Consider the following 21,580-nt stretch of genomic DNA (forward strand, 5'->3'; position numbering starts at 1 on the left):
CTGACCTTCCTTTTCCATATTCTATCCTCACACCAGAGTCAACTTGACTGGAAGATGAATCTCACTCCTCAGCTCAGGACTATCATCATCATCATCATCATCATCATCATCACTTTTAAGGCCCCTCTTGCTTGAATATCTTTTTGACCTTTCTCCTGATTTCCATTATAATTTTAACCCCTACACACACACACACACACAGGCCCTACTAATAGATGCTTAAATGTGTTTAGTAAATGTCCTTAGATAGGGATGAATCCTGGAAGAATTTGCAGTATAATTTTGTAGGTGCATGCATTTAAATTTACATTTATGATATTTTCTTTTTGATCTCATTCTTTCCTACCCTTTTAAAACTCAAAATATTTTAAAGATCTGTCTTCATTGCTTTTTGGATAGATGCATTCCCTTCACAGCGTTTAACTGCTGTAGCACAGGTAATACTCTTTGATCTTCAAATCCTAGTTCATATTCCTCGTTCCTGACCTCCCACAACCAATACTTCCCATCCCTTTTGCTACTAGGGACAGTCACAGGTCAGCCGAGACAACAAAGAGATGTGAGTACAGGCAGGGTAAAGTCCCTTCCTCATCTCGGCAATGGAGGAGGGACATGTGGAGATCCACTCTGGCCTACCAATCTCATTCACACCATTCCTGCTTACCCTCTGTCAGTGCTCAGACACACCAGCCTTCTACCCATATCTGGAATATGCCAGTCTCCCAAACCAGGCCACTGTACCTGCTGGGTGCAACCCCAGGCACGGCTCTTTGCTTAACTGCCTCCCTCCTTGATTCCCAGTCTCCAGGCCAAAGCCCCTGTTTTAAGATGCTTTCCCTAAGGTCCAGTCTAATGTAGATCCTTTCTCCCCTATCCCACTTGCCCACACTATTCTCTATCCTATTTATCCAGGGTACAGCACGGGGACTATAGTGAACAATACTGTATTGTATCCTTGAGAGTTGCTAAGAGAGGAGATCTTAAATGTTCTCATCACAACACAGCCTTAAATGTTCTCAATGACAAAAGCAAAATGGTAATTATGTGAGGTGATGGATGTGTTAACTAACCCTATTGTGGTCATCATTTTGCAATATATATGTGTATCAAATCATCTTGTACACCTTGAACTTACACAATATTCCATGTCAATTATATCTCAATAAAGCTGGAAAAAATACCTATCGAGGGGCTTCCCATACCCCACGGCAGACAGCTGATACATCCAGGGTGTGTGCCCTGTTGGAGAGCAGGGAAAGATAAGCGTCAAAGTTCAATGCATGAGCTGCTTCTCCCCACCCATATACCCTATATTTTAGCCACTGTGAAACAATTCCAAGGAGTTAGCAAACAGTCATGACTATAAAATCCAAAAGGCCAAGGGTGAAATGAATTCCCTCCCAGAAGAAGCAATGCATCCATATCCAGAGCCCCCCAGGGCCCAGATGCACATGCAGAAGACCACGCCCCTGAGCCAATCTCAGCGGGAGTCCTGGGGCTGCAGAGGCCGTCCTCCAGGCTAGTTCACTGCTGTCCTATCTTGCTGCTCACCCTGTTAATTACAGAGGAAACAGACCCAAAATTGTCCTTGAGAGATTGGACATGACTCCTGCCAACTGGGTTTGGCTGAAGGCCCAGATAAACGCTAATGACATCCCTAGGTAGCGTGCTACCGTCACAGGCTGGGCCAGACCCAAGGCCTCTGAGCCCATCGGTGCTGCCGGGCAAATGACGCTGGGCTGTGGACTCGGGGCAGACACTGAAATTACTCCCTTTCCCAGTACTTGCTTTCCCCGAGTACACGAAGAGCAGCAGTACTGGTACCTTTCTGCCTGTATTCTTAGTTAGGGTGATGTTTTTGATCTACAGATAATTTTCGTGCTCTGGCTCTTTCACTTATTGAAAATTATGGCCACGTTCAGGACCCAGGACATGGAAGAGATGCTAATCCAAGGACATTTAAACTGACCTAGAAATGGTATATAGTTAGCTCTTGCTGCATAACAAATTGCCACAAGATTTGGCAGCCAGAACCACACACTATGACCCCACGGTTCCTGTGGGTCAGGAGCCCCATCACAGCCTGGCTGGGCTCTCTGCTCCAGGAAGCTCACAGGTGACAATCATGCTAGCAGCCGGGCTGCAGCCATCTTAAGATTCCAAGCACATGTGGTTATTGGCAGGATTCGATTCCTCATAGGCTGTTGGACTGAGGGTCTCAGTCTCTCGCAAGCTGTTGACACAGATCTGCCCTCAGTCCCTTGACACACGGGCCTCTTCAACACAAAAGCCTACTTCATCAAAGTGCATGAGTGAAGAGGGCAGTGGCGAACCAGCTAGCAAGGAGGAGGTCACAGTCCTTTGTAGTTCAGTCACAGAAGGGACACTCATCACCTTTGCTATGTGCTACTGGTAAGAAGCAAATCACAAGCCTAGCACCACTCAAGTGGAGGGGATTATTAGCCCACCAAGGCGTGAACACCGGGTGGAGGTCATAGAGGGCCACCTAGTAAGTCTGCCTTCCACTGATAATGAACAACAATTCAGCAGAGTAATCCACCATAAGCTACGGGGGATTTTCTTTCTTTCCTATTTTTTTTTAATTTCAGTGTCTAATTAATGTCTCAGGATGAATATAATGTTAATAGGAAATGCAGAAATAAAACATTCCTTGTGTTTATAAACAGGACTATATATTGGCTTCGGAGAGAGCAAAACAAAACAAAGCAAAGCTAACCCCAAGGAACTAAATCAGCACTCTGAGAGAAGTGAGGCACAACGGGCTGATTCATGGCCAATTAGCAAAACTTCAGTATGACAGGAATTTATCTTTGCTCCCATCCAAGACTCCATTAAAACAATAGTGATGAATGTAAAAGATTTCCCACTTTCCCCTGGCTGCTTGGCCCCATTTGAGAGACAGCACCTGAGAGGTAGGAAAGAGAAGGCAACAAATTTCCAGGAGGAAAGCAGAAGCAACCAGCCACAGGATTCCCAGCCAAGATGGGTGTGGAAGGAATTTAGCCAAGGAGAGTTCTGGTGAGCTGGGAAAGACTCAGACCGGAGAGAGGTACCACAGGGATAAACATGGGCAGATTAGGTGAAAGTCAAGTCCCCTTTGAGACCCCTATGTAGATTGTCGGTTGCAAGCTGTCCCCTCCTCTGCACGCCCCCACCGTGGCCCCTGCGGCTCTATCAAAGGAAAGGCAGTTAATGGAGATGGCAGTAACCATCCCTTTCCCTCTCCAGCCTAGGTAAAATGACGGTGAAGAAAGCTTCATGAAAGTCTTACTCGATGCGGGCAAAGAGAACCTAAGAAGATTCAGTGATGGACAAGGATGTTCAACAGTGTTAAAAGGTAGTAAGCAGGTGGAGGCACTGAACTAGCCATGCAGAAGCTTTACCAAAATACTGCAGAAGGAGATGTAGAGGAGAAGTAAGAGCCCCCAGAGAGACTCGGTACTTGGGACAGCAGGAGGGCAGGAAGAGAGCTGACAAGCGTGGTAATTAAAATGAGTTTCTATTTGGAAGGGTGCGACAGCCAGGTCCCCCACCCCTACCCCACCTCAGCTGTAGAGCCTAGCTACTGCCCCTCTGCAGGGGGGTAAAGAGAGAGAGAAAAGGTCAAGTCAGTGGCTAGGACTCTGAGAACCTAGGTAGGTTCCTTCCTTCTCCTTATCCCCCACAAAGCCCACGGGCAGGTACCCGGTTCAGGTCCATCTTTCCCCTCAGGCAGGGAACAGAGGATTCATCTCTAAAGAAAACGGTCACCCCAAAGACACAGGAGCAGTGACATTTAGGCCCCAGTGAAAAGGTCTGCTTGTCACCCAATCCTCTTACAGCAAAGACCAGCAGGCTAGGGACCACCCCCAGATTTTCTTCCGAAACAAGGAGAGCACCAAGTTTAATTAAGGACTTGTTTTCTCACTCTGTGCTCTTTCCTAACTCTTGTGCAGCTGTCTCCTCCTGTCCTGTTGGGACATCCATTCTAGAACCTTATCTTTTGAGTGGCAGTCTGGCCCTGGCCTAGGGTGACCTAGGAGTATCGGAAGCCCAAGCCAGATCCAGGGATGGGTGGTCTTGAGTTTCTGCCTCCATGTTTTTCAAAGCCACAGCCAGGGGCAGAGCAGAGGCAGTCTGGCTTTGCCACAGTGTGTGGGCTGGCCTGCTTGCATGAAACAGGAGGGAGCAGTGGGCTGGTGCCCAGGCCCCTTCCCCACCGCAGCTCACTCCGAGCACCTCGGCCCAGGCCCCGGGAGCAGCACACCCACACTGGCAATCTTGTTCCTTTTGCATTTTGTTCTATTTCTGACCCTTGGAAATCTTTCTCTTGTTTTTGAACAAGCCTTTTTGGCTTTCTCTTTTTATATTTTATGTGTCTTTATTACATGTTTGGAACAGAAAGGTTGGCCAAGTCATGGATTCACTGTGCCTTTTCAACGGAACTCCCTTTGGTTTCTAACACGATTTTACTCCAAAAAGAAGCAGGGCTCCTGGTGGGAGAGCTGATTGTGTGTCTGGGGCAACAGATCTAAAGTTGGAAATGGATTATTATATAGACCGTCAAAGGTATCGAAAAAAGAGTGACAGCAGAGTCAAATTGAGACCCTTTGAATTCAAGTTAGACCCTGAATCCATGATGTTCAAATGGTACAAATAATAAAAAGTGTACCAAAAAAGTGACGTGCTCTGATCTGAGTCTGTTGATGCCTGATTCACAAAGTATGGACTACAGAAAAGCGAACTGGACTGTGGTCTCGAGCCAACCTCGGACTCAGAGGGACCCGACAGAAAAGGATATTGAAAACTAGATTCACAGGGTAGACTACCAGAAAATGAGCTGGGGCGATAACTTTGGGCATTAACTCGATTTCCTTCCACAGGATGAGGCTGGAGCCTTGCTGATGCCAAGTTCCGCTGAAGAAGCAGGAGGGAGTGCTTCCTATGAAGACATATGGCTCTTTAGGGTTTTTTCTAGAAGGGTGAAGTGAGCCCCAATATAGAAGGCCAGTGGGGTAGCAAGGACAGATCCCAGATCCAGTGAGGTCCTGGTGACACCTGGGAGACTCACTGGAGATCCTGGGTGACAAAGGAAGTCCTATCAGCTCTTCACTTCCAAAAAATTCTTATAGTTTTGGCTAATTATATCAGGAACTTATTACAGTGCGGAGGAGTAGGGGGGGCCTCTCTGCCTGTCTAATTCTCCTTGAAACACTTCAGAATAAGAAAAAAAATGAGGGCCACCTGGATGGCTCAGGCAGTTAAGAGCCCAACTTGGCTCAAGTCATGATCTCAGAGTTCTTGAGTTCAAGCCCCATGTCAGGCTCTGTGCTGTCAGCACTGGAGCCGGCTTCAGATCCTCTGTCTCGCTCTTTGCCCCTCCCCTGCTCTCTCTCTCTTTAAAAAAACAGACATTTTTTTTAAAAATTGAGGATATAATAAAAGCAAATAAAGGTAATTAGAACCCCCCAGGATGAAAGACTGTATGAGGAAGAAACAGTTGCATTATATTCTACTATTTAGTTCTGGAGCGTGCAATATTTACCTATATAATCATGTTATATAAACATATATTTTGTTGCTTTTCAGCTTTTTGAATAAACCTTTACAAAACGGACAGATGATTTCCTTATGATTACACAATAAAATGTATATGTTAAATAGAATGTAAATGTTAAAAAAAAATTTTGATTGTGTAAAGACAGCTGCCCAGAGTCAGGGGAGGGAAATGGGAATGGAGAGCTGAAAGGGAGCCAGTGGGGGCACAGACGCAGTCCACAGAGTGGGGTGGCAAGGGGCCCTGCCCACTGTGAAGGCTAGTAAACCAAGAACTTTTCTGCGGGGCACGGGGAAGACTGTTGGGAATCTGAAGCTCTATCTGAAAGGAGTCAAAAGAAACTAGTGGTAACAGCAGACTTTAGCAGGTGATCAGAGTGGCTGAGGAATAAAAGAACAAGAGGGCAGGGCTTTCACTTTGTACCTTTGAACTTTAAACCTTTTCAAAAATATTTTAGGGGCACCTGAGTGGCTCAGTCGGTTAAGCATCCAACTCATGATTTTGGCTCAGGTCGTGATCTCCTGGTTCGTGAGATCAAGTCCCAGCTAGAAATGTGGAGCCTGCCTGGGATGCTCTGTCTCTCTGTCTCTCTCTCTGCCCCTCCCCTGCGCATTCATTCTCTCTCAAAATAAACATTTTTAAAAAATAAATAAATATACAAATAAAACATTTTAAATAAGAATAAAGGTACATCATCAACTTGCAGGACTACCCCTCCTGGAAGAACAGCACGGGCGCCCAAGACCTGCCCAGGGGCACTCACTGAAGCTCTGCAGCCATGAGCAAGCTGTCGGCCACACCGTACCGCCCCTTAGGATGGAGGCGGGTGTATTACAGGAGTCATACCGCAGAAAACCACCAGTAAAGAGCCATTTAGACCCACGCTGATGAACATGGAAAGGTTTCCCTAGCATCTCGCTGAATGAGACAAGTTGAGTTGTTCAACATATAGAAGATACTATTTTGGGGATCTTTAAAAATCATACGTATATAGGATTTGCATATGCACTCTAGGGAACATGGAAGGGCCGTGGCAAACTAACAGCAGTTATTTCTGAGGTGAGACAGGGGAGAAGAGTTTCCATGTGAATGGGTCTTACTTGGATTTATTATGAGATGTCTGCACCATGTGCAGTTTTTTCAGTGATTTTCTCAAAGCACAGCATTGCTCTGGTTAAGTGAAAAAAGGCTCTGGAGTGGGGCAATGCATTCACTGGATAAATTCCTGGGAGGAGCCACTCTGAACATCTCTCTGCCTCTCCTGAGAAGAGGCACAATCAGGACAAGCTCTCAATCAACGTCATTTCCATGCCAAATGCATTGAGACATAGCAACATGGTGATCTGTCCCATCGGAATCCTTTAGGGTGGCAAGACCTCGTGTGGTCATTAGCTCAAGATCATGACATCCCTCTACCATCGTGGGACTCAGTTCATGTTTCTCGAATGAATGACTGCCCAGACGCAGTCCACAAGAGGTGGTTTCCAAAACCCACCCAACCTGCAGCCACAGCTGTTCATGTGCTGGCCCCACAACAGCTGCCACAGAAGCCCAGGCCTGGCAGGGAGGTTGAGGGCCTGAAGGCTGCTATCAGTGATGCCACACAGGGACTCAGCCACCCAGCAGAAGTGTGATGGCCTTGGATGATGACACGCACATTCCTAAAACCAGCAAGGTCATGGAACCTCCACGCATATCTGGGCCTACAGGGCGTGTGGGGCCCAGAGGCCTCTCATCTGCAGGACAGCGATTCCGTAGACATCCACGCCAACGCCGCCCACAGCTGCTGATTGTTTATTGCACGAGAAACTGGCAATACCAAGGCAAGAGGGTAGGCATTACAAAACAATCTGGTAACCAACCCAGAGCTACCGAAGGACATTCTACACAACACCTCAGTTATATACACGTATGTACACACACGCACACACACGAACACACTCAGAACACCTGTGAGCCTCAGCCTTCCAAGCCCCACATGGCAGCTTGCACCTCCAACCCCTTCAATAGAGCAGGACACTGCGGGCAAGCACAACAAATGACTCAAGGAAAGAAAAAAGGTTGAACTCCAGTGAGATGAGCCACTCAAATCAGCACACGCAACATAGTGACACGGGCTGTCCCTCCACAGACCAGGGGGAAAGACAGGATCTAGGGATGTGAGGCTGTCCCCAGGAGGCCCCATGACTGGTCAGTGGATCTGCCTGGGGTCCCAGGAAGCCCAAGTTAGTCTACAGCTGGTGCTCAGTGCTGGAGCCCCAAGGGCCTGGACCAGGGAGCTCGCCACAACCACCAGCATAGCACCCCAGAGGAGCACGTGTGCCTTGCAAGTCTCCGCACGTGGCGGAATGCGCATGTCAGAGGCTGGTGGGAGCCCTAGAAACCAAGTCGGACCGTGTGCAGTAGCTCAAAGCCCTTCCATTGGTCTTCAAGGGCATCATTTTCCATGTGCGGATAAAGCCTCATTCTAGGCAGAACGAACATGCTCTAGGGTGGCTGGGACACACTACACTCTCAACAGGAGACTAATGGACCAGCCTGTAGCCTCGGGGGCTGGTGGGTAATGACAGGGTCACCCACGCCCACATGCTCCAGCACCTGGGGCTGCTTGGACAACTACAGCTAGCAAAGGGAGTTCTCTATCAAGGGTGGCAAGGTTGGGTGACACTCAGGACACCGCCTCCTTCCCGCCACTGGGAAGCGGAGTCGCCGGGTCAGGCCTGCCTGAGCTCACAGAACTGCTAAGTGGGTTCCTAAGAGGAGCAGCCATTTGGGAAGTCCCTGGACCAGGAGTGCTGGATCGCTCAAGGTCCCAGCAACACCTGGGGTACCAGCTCCTTGAGAGAAAGCAACAGCAGCATACCCACATCGAAACACAAAGCAATCCTGCACACAAAATGTTTCAAGTGGATGTAAAAGGGAGAAGAAAGTCTGAGAGAGTCTCAGTTTCCACCCCACTGACACCCAAGCAGCTGGTACAACCCTTTATTTGTGGGAAAGAATGCACTGGCCAGCACGGAGTGCACAGATGGGCCTTGCTGCTCAGCCTCGGCGGCAGGAGCCTGCAGGGAGAGGCTGCGGCGGGTCTTGATCCCGAGCGCTGTCTGGGTGCAGGAAGAGGTCCTCTCCCTCGGACCTCCACTTTGTACAGATCACTGGAAAAGCTCTATTTAAAACAGAACCTCTTTTACTGGCAAAGACTCTGGGCCTCCTCGGCCCAGAACAGCTGCCCGAGTGAGTGGCAGGTTCCCCTGTCACCTGCTAGCCCGTCGGACCCGGGGTCTCCGCCACAGCGTTTCAGCAGAAGGCACCCTCCCTGTGCGCACAGGCACACCTAAGGCGGGTCTTCAGGGACAAGGAGGGAGAGCTGACAGAGAAGGTCAGCCTCCAGACTCTGAAAGGGGTGATGGGCCAAAGTGACATGGGGGCTTTATTCTAAACTGTCACCAGCAGGTAGGAGAGGGAGGGGACAGGCAGGGCCTCCAGAGGTCAGACTCTGCCCCCACCAGCCTGATGACAGTGTGGTCCCACGCACGGCCACCGCTTGCGGGGGCCTCCCAGGAGCCATGTGGCCTCCAGCCTCTTGGGCAGGAAGAACTCAGGACTACACGCGTGCTGGGGGGTGTGGGAGGGGTCGGCCTCGGCTACTCCTGTCCAAAGCCCTCGGTTTCCTCGATGGCATACAGCAGCTTCTCTTTCAGCTGTTCGTAGCTCTTGTACGGTGGGAGATCCAGACGGTTGAAACTGTTGAAAGAGGGAACAGAACAGTCAGCACAGAGGCCCCATGGCCCTGCCCCAGCCTGACTGCAGGGGGCGGTTCAAATAGTTCATGTGACTGTGACTCGACCACAATGCCAAGTGGTCAGATGCCAGAACAGAGTCCTTGAGGGCCCTGCTGTGGGAGGCTTTAATGCTTCTGGTGCCTGGACCGTGGAAGGGTTAGGAGACAGGGCAGGGCTGCTGGAGAAATGGGGACAGCAGCAGGGCACACAGGGAAGTACTGTCTACTGGATATTTAAGAGCTGGTAAGGCCATGAGGACTCCTCACTGATGCCATAACTCCCCAAAAGATCAGAGGCCCCTCCTCTCCAACCCAAGAGCCACACAGAAGTTGCCCAAGTCAAGCCCCAGTCACTGGGCTGCCTTCAGGAGCTCATCCTGTTCTGGCCACCTCCCACTAAAACCAAAATGCTCACCACGTGTGGCTTCTGGGCAGCCAGGTTTCCTTGCCAACTTTGTCAATGCAAAACTTCTGTGGTCCATTGCTACCTGTTATCCAAAGGGCAACACATCAGGTACAACTGGACCACCCCCTCCAAGGCAGGACCTGGCTCCACCCACAGTGGGGGGCTCAGTGGAGGGCTCACGCCTACTGACTTGGTTCCACGAAGACTCTAGGTCTCCCGCCCACCCTTGAGCCGCCCTCACACCAGCCCCAGGGCATCAGGTCAAGCAGAGACACACCAATGAGCTCGGCAAATCCTCCAACAGGCAGGCGGCAAGTCCCGGTGACGAACTGCAGCAGTCGGATCCTCTTCTCGTTGTCCATCTCCTTCACCACCTGGAACTCCGCCAGTCAGCACAGAGCCAGACAAGCCACCTGACCCAGAGCCTCGCCCTAACCTGTGGCTCCAGTCAGCCAGGACCCCTCTCTGAGGCTGAGATCACAAAGCCCAGGTTGGCTGTGGGGAGGTTACAGCCACCAACCTTACCTCCCCCAAGCTCCCCCTGAGAGGCTGTGTCTCTAGGATGTCCCCACCAGTCCACAGGACACATCTCCGGCACCTTGAGCTGGGTTTTCTTTTCCCACCCAAGTTGTACTTTTAAAAACATACCCAGGATGGGAATGATCGCTGAAGGGCTGTGGGGGGGTGGGGGGTGGGGAGGTGATGAAATGTTCTGGAATTAGATGGTGGTAACAGTCGCACCACACTGTGAAAGGCCAGTGAAATGTACACCTTAACATGGTAAATTTATAGGATGGGAAGTTCACCTTCGTGAAGACATTTCCATAAACTCCCTCTTCTCCAGGTGTCCTACCCTTTATGACAACGCCAAGACTACACATACGAAAGAATCAATTCATCATATCCAGGGTTCCGAGCTCATTCGGTTCTCTGGAGACCAGCACGTGCTAGCCTGTCCCACCCAGCTGGGGGGCAACCACACGCCCTATGGGTACTTCCCTTCCTGCCCGTAGGCTGGCGCTCCTGCACCCCGGTGTTAGCAGCTGACCTGAGGCTGACCACTCCCATGTCCTGGCAGGTGCACCGGCCGGCCACAGGCCAGCTGCAATAGCTCTGTTCTGGTCGGGTCTCCTTCCTGTGGCTGACTGCTGAGACTTCCCAGTGGGGGGGTTGGGGGGGCGGGGCACGGGGCCCACCTGCCAGAACCACTGGGTCTGCTTGCTGTTCTTGGTGTAGTGCCGGTAGACGGTGTTCTTCTGCCAGTCGCTCAGGTCTATCTCCTGCATGCCGCACAGCATCAGCTGCAGAGGGGGCGGGGGTCAGCGGGCACGCCAGCCCTGCCCACGCGCGCACAGTGCCTCACCCACCACCGGCAGGGGAGACCATCCCAAACATCCCCTTCAGTGTCTGCTGGCGGTGGTGATGGAGCAGGCAATACAGTCCCGAACGTGGAACCCCGCATAACGAGGGCCAGGGGAGGACCAGGTGTGAGAAACCAGATCACAACCATCAGCCCTGCGGCCTTGGGCCAGAGGGAGTGTGAGGTTTTACTGGTGAGTCTCTCTGGAAACGATGTTTGCCAACAGAGGGCAGAGCAGCCCCGGAGGCAGAGGCGCAGGACGGAGGCAACCTCAGCTCTCACCTCCAGCTCCTTCTCATCAAAGTAGCGCAGCCACTCCAGAGGGGCCACCTCATTGAAGCCGTCCAGGAAGGCTTTGGTCTGCTCTTCCACGCCCCGGGTGAAACGCCAGTCGGTCAGCAGCCTAAAACGGATGATCAGCCGTCAGCGGTGCCGAGACCCGCTGCTCAGAGGTACAGCTCGGGGCCTACACACGGCAGCAGGGGTTTGGCTGGCGGTAACCAGGAGACACTGGAGTCTGTGACATTCCACCATCCCCTCTGCTCCCACCATCGCTGACTGAACTCCAGGTGTGTGGAAGTTAAGACCCTGGACCAAGAGACCCGAAGAAGGTACACGGGTGAATTCACACACAGACGCACGTAAGGGAACAGACTTGGATAGGCACTCAGGACACAGAAATCCTGCCAGTAAGAACAAGAAAGAGGGAGATGTCTAAGTTTCATGCCTCTTCAAAGCCCTGCAGTCTTGAAGGCTACCAGGTGGGGAAAAGAGTGCCAACAGGAGCTCTAACAGATGACCTTGGGCTCCGGTTTCCTCAGCTCTGGTCAGTGTGTGACTGGCTCTGGGCAGCCATCACAGGCCGATGCCAAACAGGAGGCTGTGATCCCTGGTGAAATACCCGGGTGTCCGGCTGGAGGGTACCCCAGAGACAAAGGGGGCTCTGCCCCTCTCCCCCAGCTCCCCAATGCTTGAGGCTCACATGATATACTCTTCTTTGTTCTCCTCTGTCACCCGGATGCTCTCACCACCTTCCTTTAGCTCATGGGTTGTCACCTTGCCCAGGATCTCCATGTCCTGGATGAAGTACAGCTCCAGACCACACTCTTCCAGGTTGTTCTCTCTGGGGGCACAAGACACCAAGAGGGAAGAGGTCTACCTCAGAAGGGTCTCCCCTTATCCTCCATCACTCACGTCAGTGCTCATGGACCGCAAGGACTCACAGGAGCCTAAATCCAGAACAGCGGCACAGACCTCTCCCTGAGGCATAGAGAGAAGTCCGGAGCTGCCCTGCAGGGAAGCCTGGGAGCTGTGCGTCTCCACAAGCACCGACACAGCCTACAGGAGCTCAGGGCCACTCAGGTGGAGAACATACAACCAGCCATGCCCACCTCCCAGCCAGGGACCCCTCTCCTCCCAGCACAGTGTGAGGGAGAGGACTCACTTGATCCAGACAATGGAGTTGTAGAATTCAGGGTCAATAGATTCCAGGTCTTTCAGGGTTGGTCTCTTGTTGAGCATCCGCTTATAGAAAGGGAGGGTGAAGCCTGTGTCAATGAACTTCCCATGATACAGAGCCTGAGGAAGAAGAGACATGACAAAGGGGTTCAGTCTTCACAGGACCCTGCCCAAGGCGGGCTCTTGGATGCTCCCTACCAAAGTCCAGTGACTGCCCCCTGCCCCTCTCCCCAAGCGTGGCTATGACGACAGGACCGCCTCTCATCATACCCGCAGCCCACAGGGCAAGCAGAGCTCAGGAACCCCCTGCCCCGCCAGCACGCTCGCCCGCCAGCTCCCTGCCCTAGCAGAGGTCTGCCCCGCACTCACGGCGCAGCCCCAGGTTGCAGCCCTGACTCACTGGCACTCAGAGCTGGGCGGCAGAGGCAGCCAAAAATAATGCAGACGCTGTCAAGTGCAAGAGCTGGCGGGCCAGTGGTGAGTAATAGTCTAGGGTTTTACTGGTCTGTCCTGTCAGCCGCTGGGCAAGGCGGGTCTCTAGACCTGGGAAGAATGTGCCCACTTCCTGAGCCCAGCACCTTGGCCAACAACTTCCAGACAAGGGGAAGGAACATATTTAGTCATGGGCCCTGGGGTTCCCGCAGGCAGAGCCTTCAGGAAGTCAGGAGGAAGCAAAGGAAAATGAGTGATGAAACATCTCAAACTACTAGATGTGGAGGAAGGACCATGGCTCTCATGGGCTCCCCCTTCTCAATCCTGGTTCTCTGCCCTCTGGAGACACTTGACAGGACACACACGACACGACTCCCCTCTCTATCCCCACCATGTTCCTATTCCTAGATAAATATGGGCACTGTGACTCCTTCTTCCCCGTGGCTCGCCCACTCCCTGACGATGCCTCCTACGTCCTGACCAGCAGTCTACCAGAGCTCTGTTCTAAGCGAGTGATGATTCCAAATCCCCTTCCAGAAGTGAGGGTCTCAGCCGATTCTCCCAAACACTCCGACTCAAGGCTCGTGACAAACCGTGGTAGGACCTCCCCCCAATCTCCCCTCACCCCGTGAGACAGGCAGCAGGGGGGCAGCATCTGTCCCGCCAACACCCTCCCCGGGGTGCACACTGAACGTCAAGTGAGCGATCGCTTGACCAGTCTTACACAGGTCAAACATGAAAACCCTCTCAGAGCCCCAGGGGGCACCACTGAGAGAGCTCTGAACCACCTCCAGAATGCTAGCTTTTTGCATTTCTTGTTAGGAGTTGTCTGAGGAGGAGGTGGGGCTCCGAGCCGGGCACCCACTGCGGGCCGCTATCAGCGTGTCTGGCCTCGCCGGCGGCCACCCTCCCTGCAGAGGTCACAGCAACGCCTCTTACCATAGCGATGAATCTGCCGATAAAGCGGAAGTAGGTGAGGTGGTCGGGGTTGATGGAGGAGGCAGGGTTGATCTGCAGGCAGTAATTGTTCTTCCCGGCGTATTCAAATAAACAATACATGGGGTTGAGCACCTCATGGGACAGGAGGAAAAACCACTCCCTGTGAGAGAAAACAGAGAAAAGCAAGGGTAATGGATCCCTTCCTGGTCCCCTGCACTGGAGATGTGACCCTCTTCTGCCATCCTGCCGTGGCTAGTTTGGAGACACGTCCCTGGTTGCCAAGCCCCACTGGGATTAACACCTGATATCACCTGCATTAACAACTGGTCAGTGAGCTAGGGTGAACCAGGACGACGGGTGGACAGTGCTCAGGAAAGCCTGCGTGCAGGTCTCTGGGCTCCCAGGTGATGCATTCCAGGACTTTACATCTGATATCGAATGGCAAAGGAGCTCATTGTACCCTGAGGCCACCATGCACAGTTGTGTAGGCTGTACACTGTACAAGGGTACTATGTTAAAACAGCAGAGATTTGCACATTTATTATAACAATTTTTCTGCATGTAGCAGTCAAGTTGGTTTTTTTTCCTCAATAAAACAGGATATCATGACCATGTTCCAACATGGAAGTGTCTTGAGAAAGGGCATCTTTTTCTAAATCTTGCACAGGTGCTGTAGGAAATCACCAGCCTGTTTTCACCCTGAGTCGGCAGCATAATATGAATGCACAGTGATATGTCCCTAAGTCCTGATGCATGAGAGCTCCGTACTCCACGCTGCTCTAGATCACAAACCTCACTCCCAGCGGCTACACGACAGGTGTCTCGCTTTCCCTGCTCTTTGCCCTCCCCTCACCCCAGGCCCCATCACCATACCCTTTCCCACACTTCCACACATTTGTGTGAACCAACACCCATGCCTTGGCGTCTCTTTGTGGCCTAGGTACAAGCCACAAGCCAGAATTCAGGGTCCGTTCAGGCTTGAGCTCAACCAGCAGGGGGGCATCCCAAGGGGGCCAGGCCCTGGCTGCTCGTGGCCAGGCAGACGAGGAGTTCCTTCGATGCAGAGGGTGCCTCAGTATCCTGTCCGTGGTTCTACCCTGTGGTAGAACAGCATGACGTAACCTACCATAGGGTAAAACCACTGGCAGGACACAGAGAGACAGACACACACGGGGTGGGAGCCACACCACCAAGCAGAGCCTGGAGAGAAGGTCACCATGGTCACCACAGAACAAAGAGCAGTTGATCCACAGGGGCCAACATAGGGGGCAGCACCACCAGCAAACAGAGGACCAGAAGCAAGTGAGACCAGCACCGAGAGAGAAGATGTCCCCACACCGCGAGAGGTCAGCGAGCTGAGTGGTCACCGCAGGCCAGGACGCTCCTTCTCCCTGCCAGGGGACCTTCAGCCCCATCATCCAAGGCAACGTTTTGTCAGAGTCTGTTAGCTTTTGCAGGTAGACTGGGTGAGGGCAGGATACCGCTTCAGGTTCTTTTTACAGATACCTCAGCCATTTTAATTTTATTGGCCCTCTGCGCATGATGTGTAGCTGAGCCTTGATCAAGGCCCTCGGGATTGGGACAGAGCTTATGTATGTCAGGCACACAGGGATACACCAGATTTAACCTGCCCCCGCTGCCCAAGAAGGGAAGCCCAGGGCTGACTTTAATTGAAACCACACGGCACCACTATGTAGCCATTGCCCACTGGTTCGAGGACAGAATAATGAACCATTGTCCTCCGCTCTTCCCTCGGGAGCTCCCGGCTTCCCCACAGACCAACTAAAGGGTCAGTTCCCAGTCCAGAAGGAGCCCAGGGACCCCAGGACCCTGCTCCTGCGCCCGTGTGGACCGGCCATCCCCATGTCCTCTCGTGAAGGTTCAGGGGAATTTAGGGAGCCCGTGTGAGCCAGGGGGAGGCAGCTGTCTGGCTGGAGGCATTTCTGGGGAAACAGGGTGCCACACGGCTTCCCAGGGGTGACGCGCTCACCTGGCGATGCCTCCGTAGTCCAGGCCCTCCTCGCCGCGCATGATGATGTAGAGCCGGCGGCGCAGGTCATACGGCTTCATGTTCATGATCTGGGGAGACAACGCGTCGTGGCCAGGCTGCCAGTCCTGCCTCCGTGGCAGGCTGGGGCGGGGCCGAGGATTCTAAGGCCTGCTCTTCATCAGAGACTTGTCACCAAGGCCCACACCTTGGAAACTCTACCGTGCGGGCCTTGTGACAGGAGACAGGGTGGGGTGAGGGGGCCTCCCATTAGCTGGTCTTAGACAGCATGATTATTCTCTAACCTGTTGGAAAGAATCCTCAAAAAGCGTCTGCCTGGAAACACTGATCTTCACATGGCTGGGGAGGGCATTTGACTGAAAAAAAAAAAAAATGTCAAAGGAAAAAAGAAAAACCCTGAATCAGGACTTCAGTCATAACTATTCAGTCAAGTCTCGTGTCTGTACAAACAGGCTTCCCCGTCTCCCTGGACCAGTGGCAAAGAGCCTGGTACCCTAGAAACGGGAGCTGGTTTCCTGGAGATGATGTCAGACAATCGCTTGGGGTAAGACAAGTGACCCGCCGCCCCCTCCAGGACCCGCACATCTCACCGCTCTGCTAGCTGGGAAGTCACGCTACGTTAACTCAATCACCCCTCCTGTGGGGGAGGTCCAGTCCCAGAACTCACATGGCAGAGGAAGCGGAACTGGTGATACTTCCACCGAAAACTTCGGTCGTAGGCCCCAGGGGAACCCTGCTTCGTCCTGGGAAGAGCAAAGATGTTCTAGAACCCACGTGATTTCTCAAAAATTAGCCATGTATCTTGTTAGCCCTGAGGAAAGCTGATGCTACGTTAAAGACAAGAAAGGCAAGCTGTGAAGGAAAGGAAGTGACTGTCATTAAGGTTTTCTGTAGACAGATTTGAGGAGTAAAGAAAAACCAGAAATAAAGCCAGACCTTTTGCTTTTAGAGAAAGACCACTCGTGTTTTTCTGAATAAGTAAAATGGCCCCTTCCTGGCCCCACCCCCACCCCCAACCTCATTAATGTGACATCAAAACTGGCCACCAGAGGGCAGTAAGAGGAGCAGGACAAGGATGAACAGACACCAACATTGCCTGTGCAGTCCTTACCCAGACTCAAACCCCGGGCGGGGGTCCTTAAAGGTGGTGGTGCGCGTGTTGTGGTCCACGAAGTAGCGCACGCCTTCACTGGTGTACTTCATCTCCCACCCTGGGGGCAGAGCTGGCTCCTGGATCATCCTGGAAGCGCGGGAAGAGAGGAGGTGGGGGGGTGGGGTCTCCCTCGGGGCCCAGGAGGATGGGGTTCCCGGAGTGCTGCTTGCCCTCCGCCTTCACCCAGGCCCTGCACAGCCCTTGAGGACGGGCCTGCGGAAAGGCACCTGGTGCTCAAGTCATGAGGACAGTTCTGCAGTGCAGAGAGGTCATGTCCCAAGGCCAAAGACCCAGCTCTGGGTGGATGGCCATGGCCTGAGTGGCCACCTGCGATCCTGAAACAGCACATGCCCCTGTCCTAGACCAGCTTCTGAAGGGGCTCCCTCAAGCCCCTTTGGAATCACACCATTGGCAGTAGGCGCGACTGGCACAGACACCACCAGCAAGTGCCAGTCGGGCCACTCTCTGACCATCGGGAAAGTCAATTCAAGGAGTCACCTTCAAGTCTCATTAGGCCGACACTACATGGTAAGGGTCCTGGGGCCCTCGTATTTGCCTAAAGATCCCAGAACACCGGCTGTGGAGGACCCAGGCCGTCCAAGGCACCTGGCCCACCCGGCCCGCATCCTTACCCCTGGGTCCGAGGGTCCTCCCACTGTGTGGTGCGTGTGTTATGGTTCACGTAATACACTCGTCCATTGTCCTGTCTCTTTTCTGCCATGGGACAAGAAAGAAGACAATCAGCTTGAAAGACCTTGGGCCCCACTCCCCTCTGGCTCCCACGTCCTGAGTGCCAGCGGTCTGCATTTCTGCCCCTGTTCCAGACCCGTTAGAGAAGTTTAACCAGTGAAAGCCTGGCTCGCTCACATCTGTCACTGGTAAAAAGGACAAAAAGAATATTGCCCTACTGGGGGGTGGGGGAGGACCAAACTCATTTCCAACTCAAAATCCAGTACCGTCTTTGGTTGGTCGATTTGTTGGAGGAAAGGGGGCGGTGTGGCAACACGGAGGAGAAGCCCCAGCTGAAACCAGAGGCGTAATTAAATACAGCTGTGCGCAAAGTGGAGGCACGGCCAGCCTCCCCTCAATCCTGGTCCCGTCCCCCGTCCCTTGGCGGGCTGGTCTCTGGCCCTGCAACTGCTCCATCCAGGCAGGGTCGCTGTGGGGTGGCTGCACTTTCCTTTGGACCTTCTTGATCAGCTCTTAGTACCACAGGGCCTACTTACCCTCCGTCTTCCCTCTTTACCCCTACATTCTAGAACTCTCATATGCCAGCAAAACGCCGTGCTGCATGTGTGCAATAAATGCCTGGGGCTGGGGGCACTAACAATGCCCACCTTGTTCTTGCACCTTAGTGTGCTCTTCAAGCCAGGCCACTGTTTGGGGGTGCTCAGACACATGGTCTCTGGCCTCTGGACAATCTTTACTCTCTCGCCCTTTCCTGGGGCACCGACGAGGGCTCAGGTGCTGGTGGGAGGGGTCCGGGCAGACCCAGCACTAGCAGAAGATTCCAGGCTAGTGACAGGGGAGAAGCAGGGACAGGGGCACTCCATCAGCTCCCAGTGGATAGCAAATGAGACGAGGGGCAAGGCTCTGAACCCAAGAGAAGTCACCTTTCCCAGGAAGTTCGTGAGCCTTCAAATCTACTTCTGTCCCCCAAATAAATGATGCTAATGACCCTCCCTCTTTTACAATGACAGGGTGAAATTAAAGAAATAAAAAGAATCCGTTCCAGAAGCTAAAGGGAAACCAAAAGCTAAGAAAGGCCTAGAACTGAGGAATCCACGCCCCTCCCCTCCAGCATCAGGCTGCAGTGTGCCCCATATCAACCCAGGGTGTCTTGGTCTCTCTCTGCCTTACATGGTATCCATTACTTGACAGAAATTTTAAAAACACAGGCATGAGAGAAGAAAGAGAAGATGTACAAGATTATTACAGAACACACCCTTGCCTCAGAAAAGCTTATGGGACTGTCCCACGGAAGGCAGGCTTCCTGAGAAGGTTCTAAGGAAAAGGAGAGGCTGCTTCCATCCCCGAAGCGTCTGCTTTAAACTAGATCCTCTGTGTGTGCTCTGCCACGGGCCAAAGCTAGCGCTAACCATCAGGCTGGGGGGACCTCCTGGAGCTGCCTTGCTGCATGTAATTTCAGAGTTTGGGGGCTGGGCAAGTCCTACCCTGAGCATCTGGTTTGCCTCCTTTAGGAAGAAGTAGACTTGGAAGCGTTTAGTCACATGGCCAGGGTCAGGGCAGCTGAAGACACGTAGATCTCAAGGTGAGGTGTCCTGACGCCTAGGCTGGGGCGCAGGGAGAACCATGGGGTCCCTCCTAGAGGAGCAGAAAGGGACCTAGGACTGAGAGCAGGAGAGCACAGAAGCTTTGATAGCAGACTCCCACTAAATGCAATTCTCACTTGGTTCTGCTGCTCTTTCTGTTCACTCTGAATGCTCCTTAGGGAGGTGGCCCTGTCACAGCCCTGGAAAAGCCACACAAAGCCCAAAGGATGTGATTAGGAAGGTTCCCTGGCTCTCAGCCAGATGTTCTTTTTTTCTCAGTTTCATACCAATATAATCTCGTGTGTTTTCCTGATCACGTGTAAACACCACAGACCTGACTCCTATCCCTGCGTCAGGTATTTCACACCTGGCTTCTGGGAGTGATTTTCAAGTCACTGCAAGTGCTCTTACTTGGTGACCATCATGTAGCAGAACTAAATCATGTGGCAGATTTACGTGGTGACCATCACGCAGCAGAAAGAGATCATTTGACTCTGCAGATCTAGGAACAACTCTGGGTCCCTGGTCAGAGCAAATGTTGGCTGCCAGACAACATCACAGATTCTTGTTAAATCTGATGTTTTCCCGGCCTGGCCAGGGACCCTGTGTTTGACTCCTCACATTTGACTTGCTGCTAATCTCTGAGACACCTGTGACTTTTCATCAGTTCAAAGAGCCAAGTGGATCATCTGTGATTTTCAAGAACTGTCTGGAGGCCTCACTAACCGACACATCTCCCTAGAAGGTCTACAAGGTCCTTCCAGTGCTCTGGAATACAGTGGTAATTCCCTAAGTGACACCCCCACTGTGGGCCCCAGGGAGGTGACGGAACTTGGTAAATTACTACAAGGGAGTAATATGTCTGCACTAAAAAGATACATCTCAGGAGCTGTACTTTGCCAGGTCACGTTCATCCTATCATTGTCACCTTCTCCCATCTTTACTGGGGAGCATGACCCTACCCAACTTAATACCATCTGTGACCGCCATCAGATCAGCATTTACTCTTTGCTACTGGCCTAACCAATACATTAAAGCTGGCACATGCTGATTCCTGCAAAAACTGCCCTCTTCTGCCCCCAGGGACTCTTACTATATTGAACAAAACCCTGACCCGGTCCAGAGCTGCAGAATGCATGGAATCTCACCATCTTTCATGATCCCTTTTTGTATGGCTACTTCTCCCCAGAATAGCCATAAAGTCCATGATCTCTCCCAAGTCAAGGACGTCCATCCCTCTAACTCATTATTGGCAAATCACGCCCAGGACTTAAAACTCTCCAATGACGAGGAGAATCCAGCATGGCGTTATTAACCAGCAATGACGTGCCTCCACAGATTTGCCACCAGCGCTCAACTCTCTCATCTGCTTCCCTCTGGCCTCTTTCACAACTGGATTGCAAATAAAAAGGTAGCTTTCTTTAGTCAAAATTGGGCTGAAGTCCTCCAACATCCCGGCTGCAAAGAAAGGTCTGGTAAGGTGGCTCCTTCCAATCACAGCCACAGACCTGAAACCATTGCACGTGCGGGTAAGTTGGTGTCAAAAGGTCTTAGGTCAATGACAGGACGGATGGCTGGGTAGACCATTCAAAGTCAGGACCAAAACCCAACAATCTCCCGGCTGCTAAAGGACTTCATCCACAGGGTCACAGTCCTTCAGCCATGGCGGGTGAATGCAACAGGGGTGCAGGGGGACTCAATGGCTTTCCCAACCTTCCAGCTCCATTGCCTATAACCTCCCGCTGGGGCATCCCCGCAGAATGTGCTGGAGCGAAGCAAAATGGGAAGCTGAGGGATGGGAGTGAGGAAGGCTCGCACGGAAAGAGGACAGAGCATCCACTGACGGACGGCTGAGGATACAGAGGTAGGACTCGGTACTTACCCCAGCCAGGAGGGAGGGGGCCCAGTGGGTCATGGTCAGTCGAAGCACTTGAAGACTAAACACAAGAAACACAGCAGAACACAGAGGTTAAAAAAAAAGCCGCCGGTTAAAAATAAATCGATCGATAAAAATAAAAATGCCAAGGACTCGTTTCCACATTTGAGCACTTTGTACGGGATACGGTAGGGCCTTAGGAGGTGACATCTGCTCCTCTCAAAAGTTTTCTTGAAAAGAGAGAAACCCAAAAAGAACCCCACACACGGAGGGCCCCAACAGGCTTTAGAGAGGGTGGAGCAAGGGAGAGGAAGATGGGTGCAGAAGAAGGTGGGCC

General features: G+C 52.3%; 1 protein-coding gene and 1 long non-coding RNA gene across 3 annotated transcripts in view; one reads left to right on the forward strand and one right to left on the reverse strand.

The window, feature by feature from the left end:
* Positions 1–7,336: 7,336 nt before the first annotated feature.
* WWP2 (WW domain containing E3 ubiquitin protein ligase 2) overlaps positions 7,337–21,580 on the reverse strand; it is a 138,249-nt gene continuing 124,005 nt past the window's right edge. For both annotated transcript variants that reach the window (XM_029924155.1, XM_029924156.1), the window contains exons 11-24: positions 21,250–21,304; positions 17,727–17,808; positions 17,053–17,181; positions 16,609–16,684; positions 16,226–16,297; positions 15,924–16,012; positions 13,934–14,093; positions 12,549–12,682; positions 12,087–12,227; positions 11,387–11,507; positions 10,941–11,045; positions 10,022–10,118; positions 9,754–9,826; positions 7,337–9,301 (exon numbers count right to left, since the gene is read on the reverse strand). In XM_029924155.1, coding sequence (XP_029780015.1) covers positions 9,202–9,301; positions 9,754–9,826; positions 10,022–10,118; positions 10,941–11,045; positions 11,387–11,507; positions 12,087–12,227; positions 12,549–12,682; positions 13,934–14,093; positions 15,924–16,012; positions 16,226–16,297; positions 16,609–16,684; positions 17,053–17,181; positions 17,727–17,808; positions 21,250–21,304 — 1,434 coding nt within the window. In that variant the 3' untranslated portion in view covers positions 7,337–9,201. The remainder of the gene's footprint in view (positions 9,302–9,753; positions 9,827–10,021; positions 10,119–10,940; positions 11,046–11,386; positions 11,508–12,086; positions 12,228–12,548; positions 12,683–13,933; positions 14,094–15,923; positions 16,013–16,225; positions 16,298–16,608; positions 16,685–17,052; positions 17,182–17,726; positions 17,809–21,249; positions 21,305–21,580) is intronic.
* LOC115279662 lies at positions 15,210–16,889 on the forward strand. Its single transcript, XR_003903568.1, has 2 exons — positions 15,210–15,390; positions 16,394–16,889. It is a non-coding gene; the product is annotated as an uncharacterized LOC115279662 (long non-coding RNA).

Source organism: Suricata suricatta, chromosome 16 (assembly GCF_006229205.1).
Source record: "Suricata suricatta isolate VVHF042 chromosome 16, meerkat_22Aug2017_6uvM2_HiC, whole genome shotgun sequence".
Classification (NCBI taxonomy): domain Eukaryota; kingdom Metazoa; phylum Chordata; class Mammalia; order Carnivora; family Herpestidae; genus Suricata; species Suricata suricatta.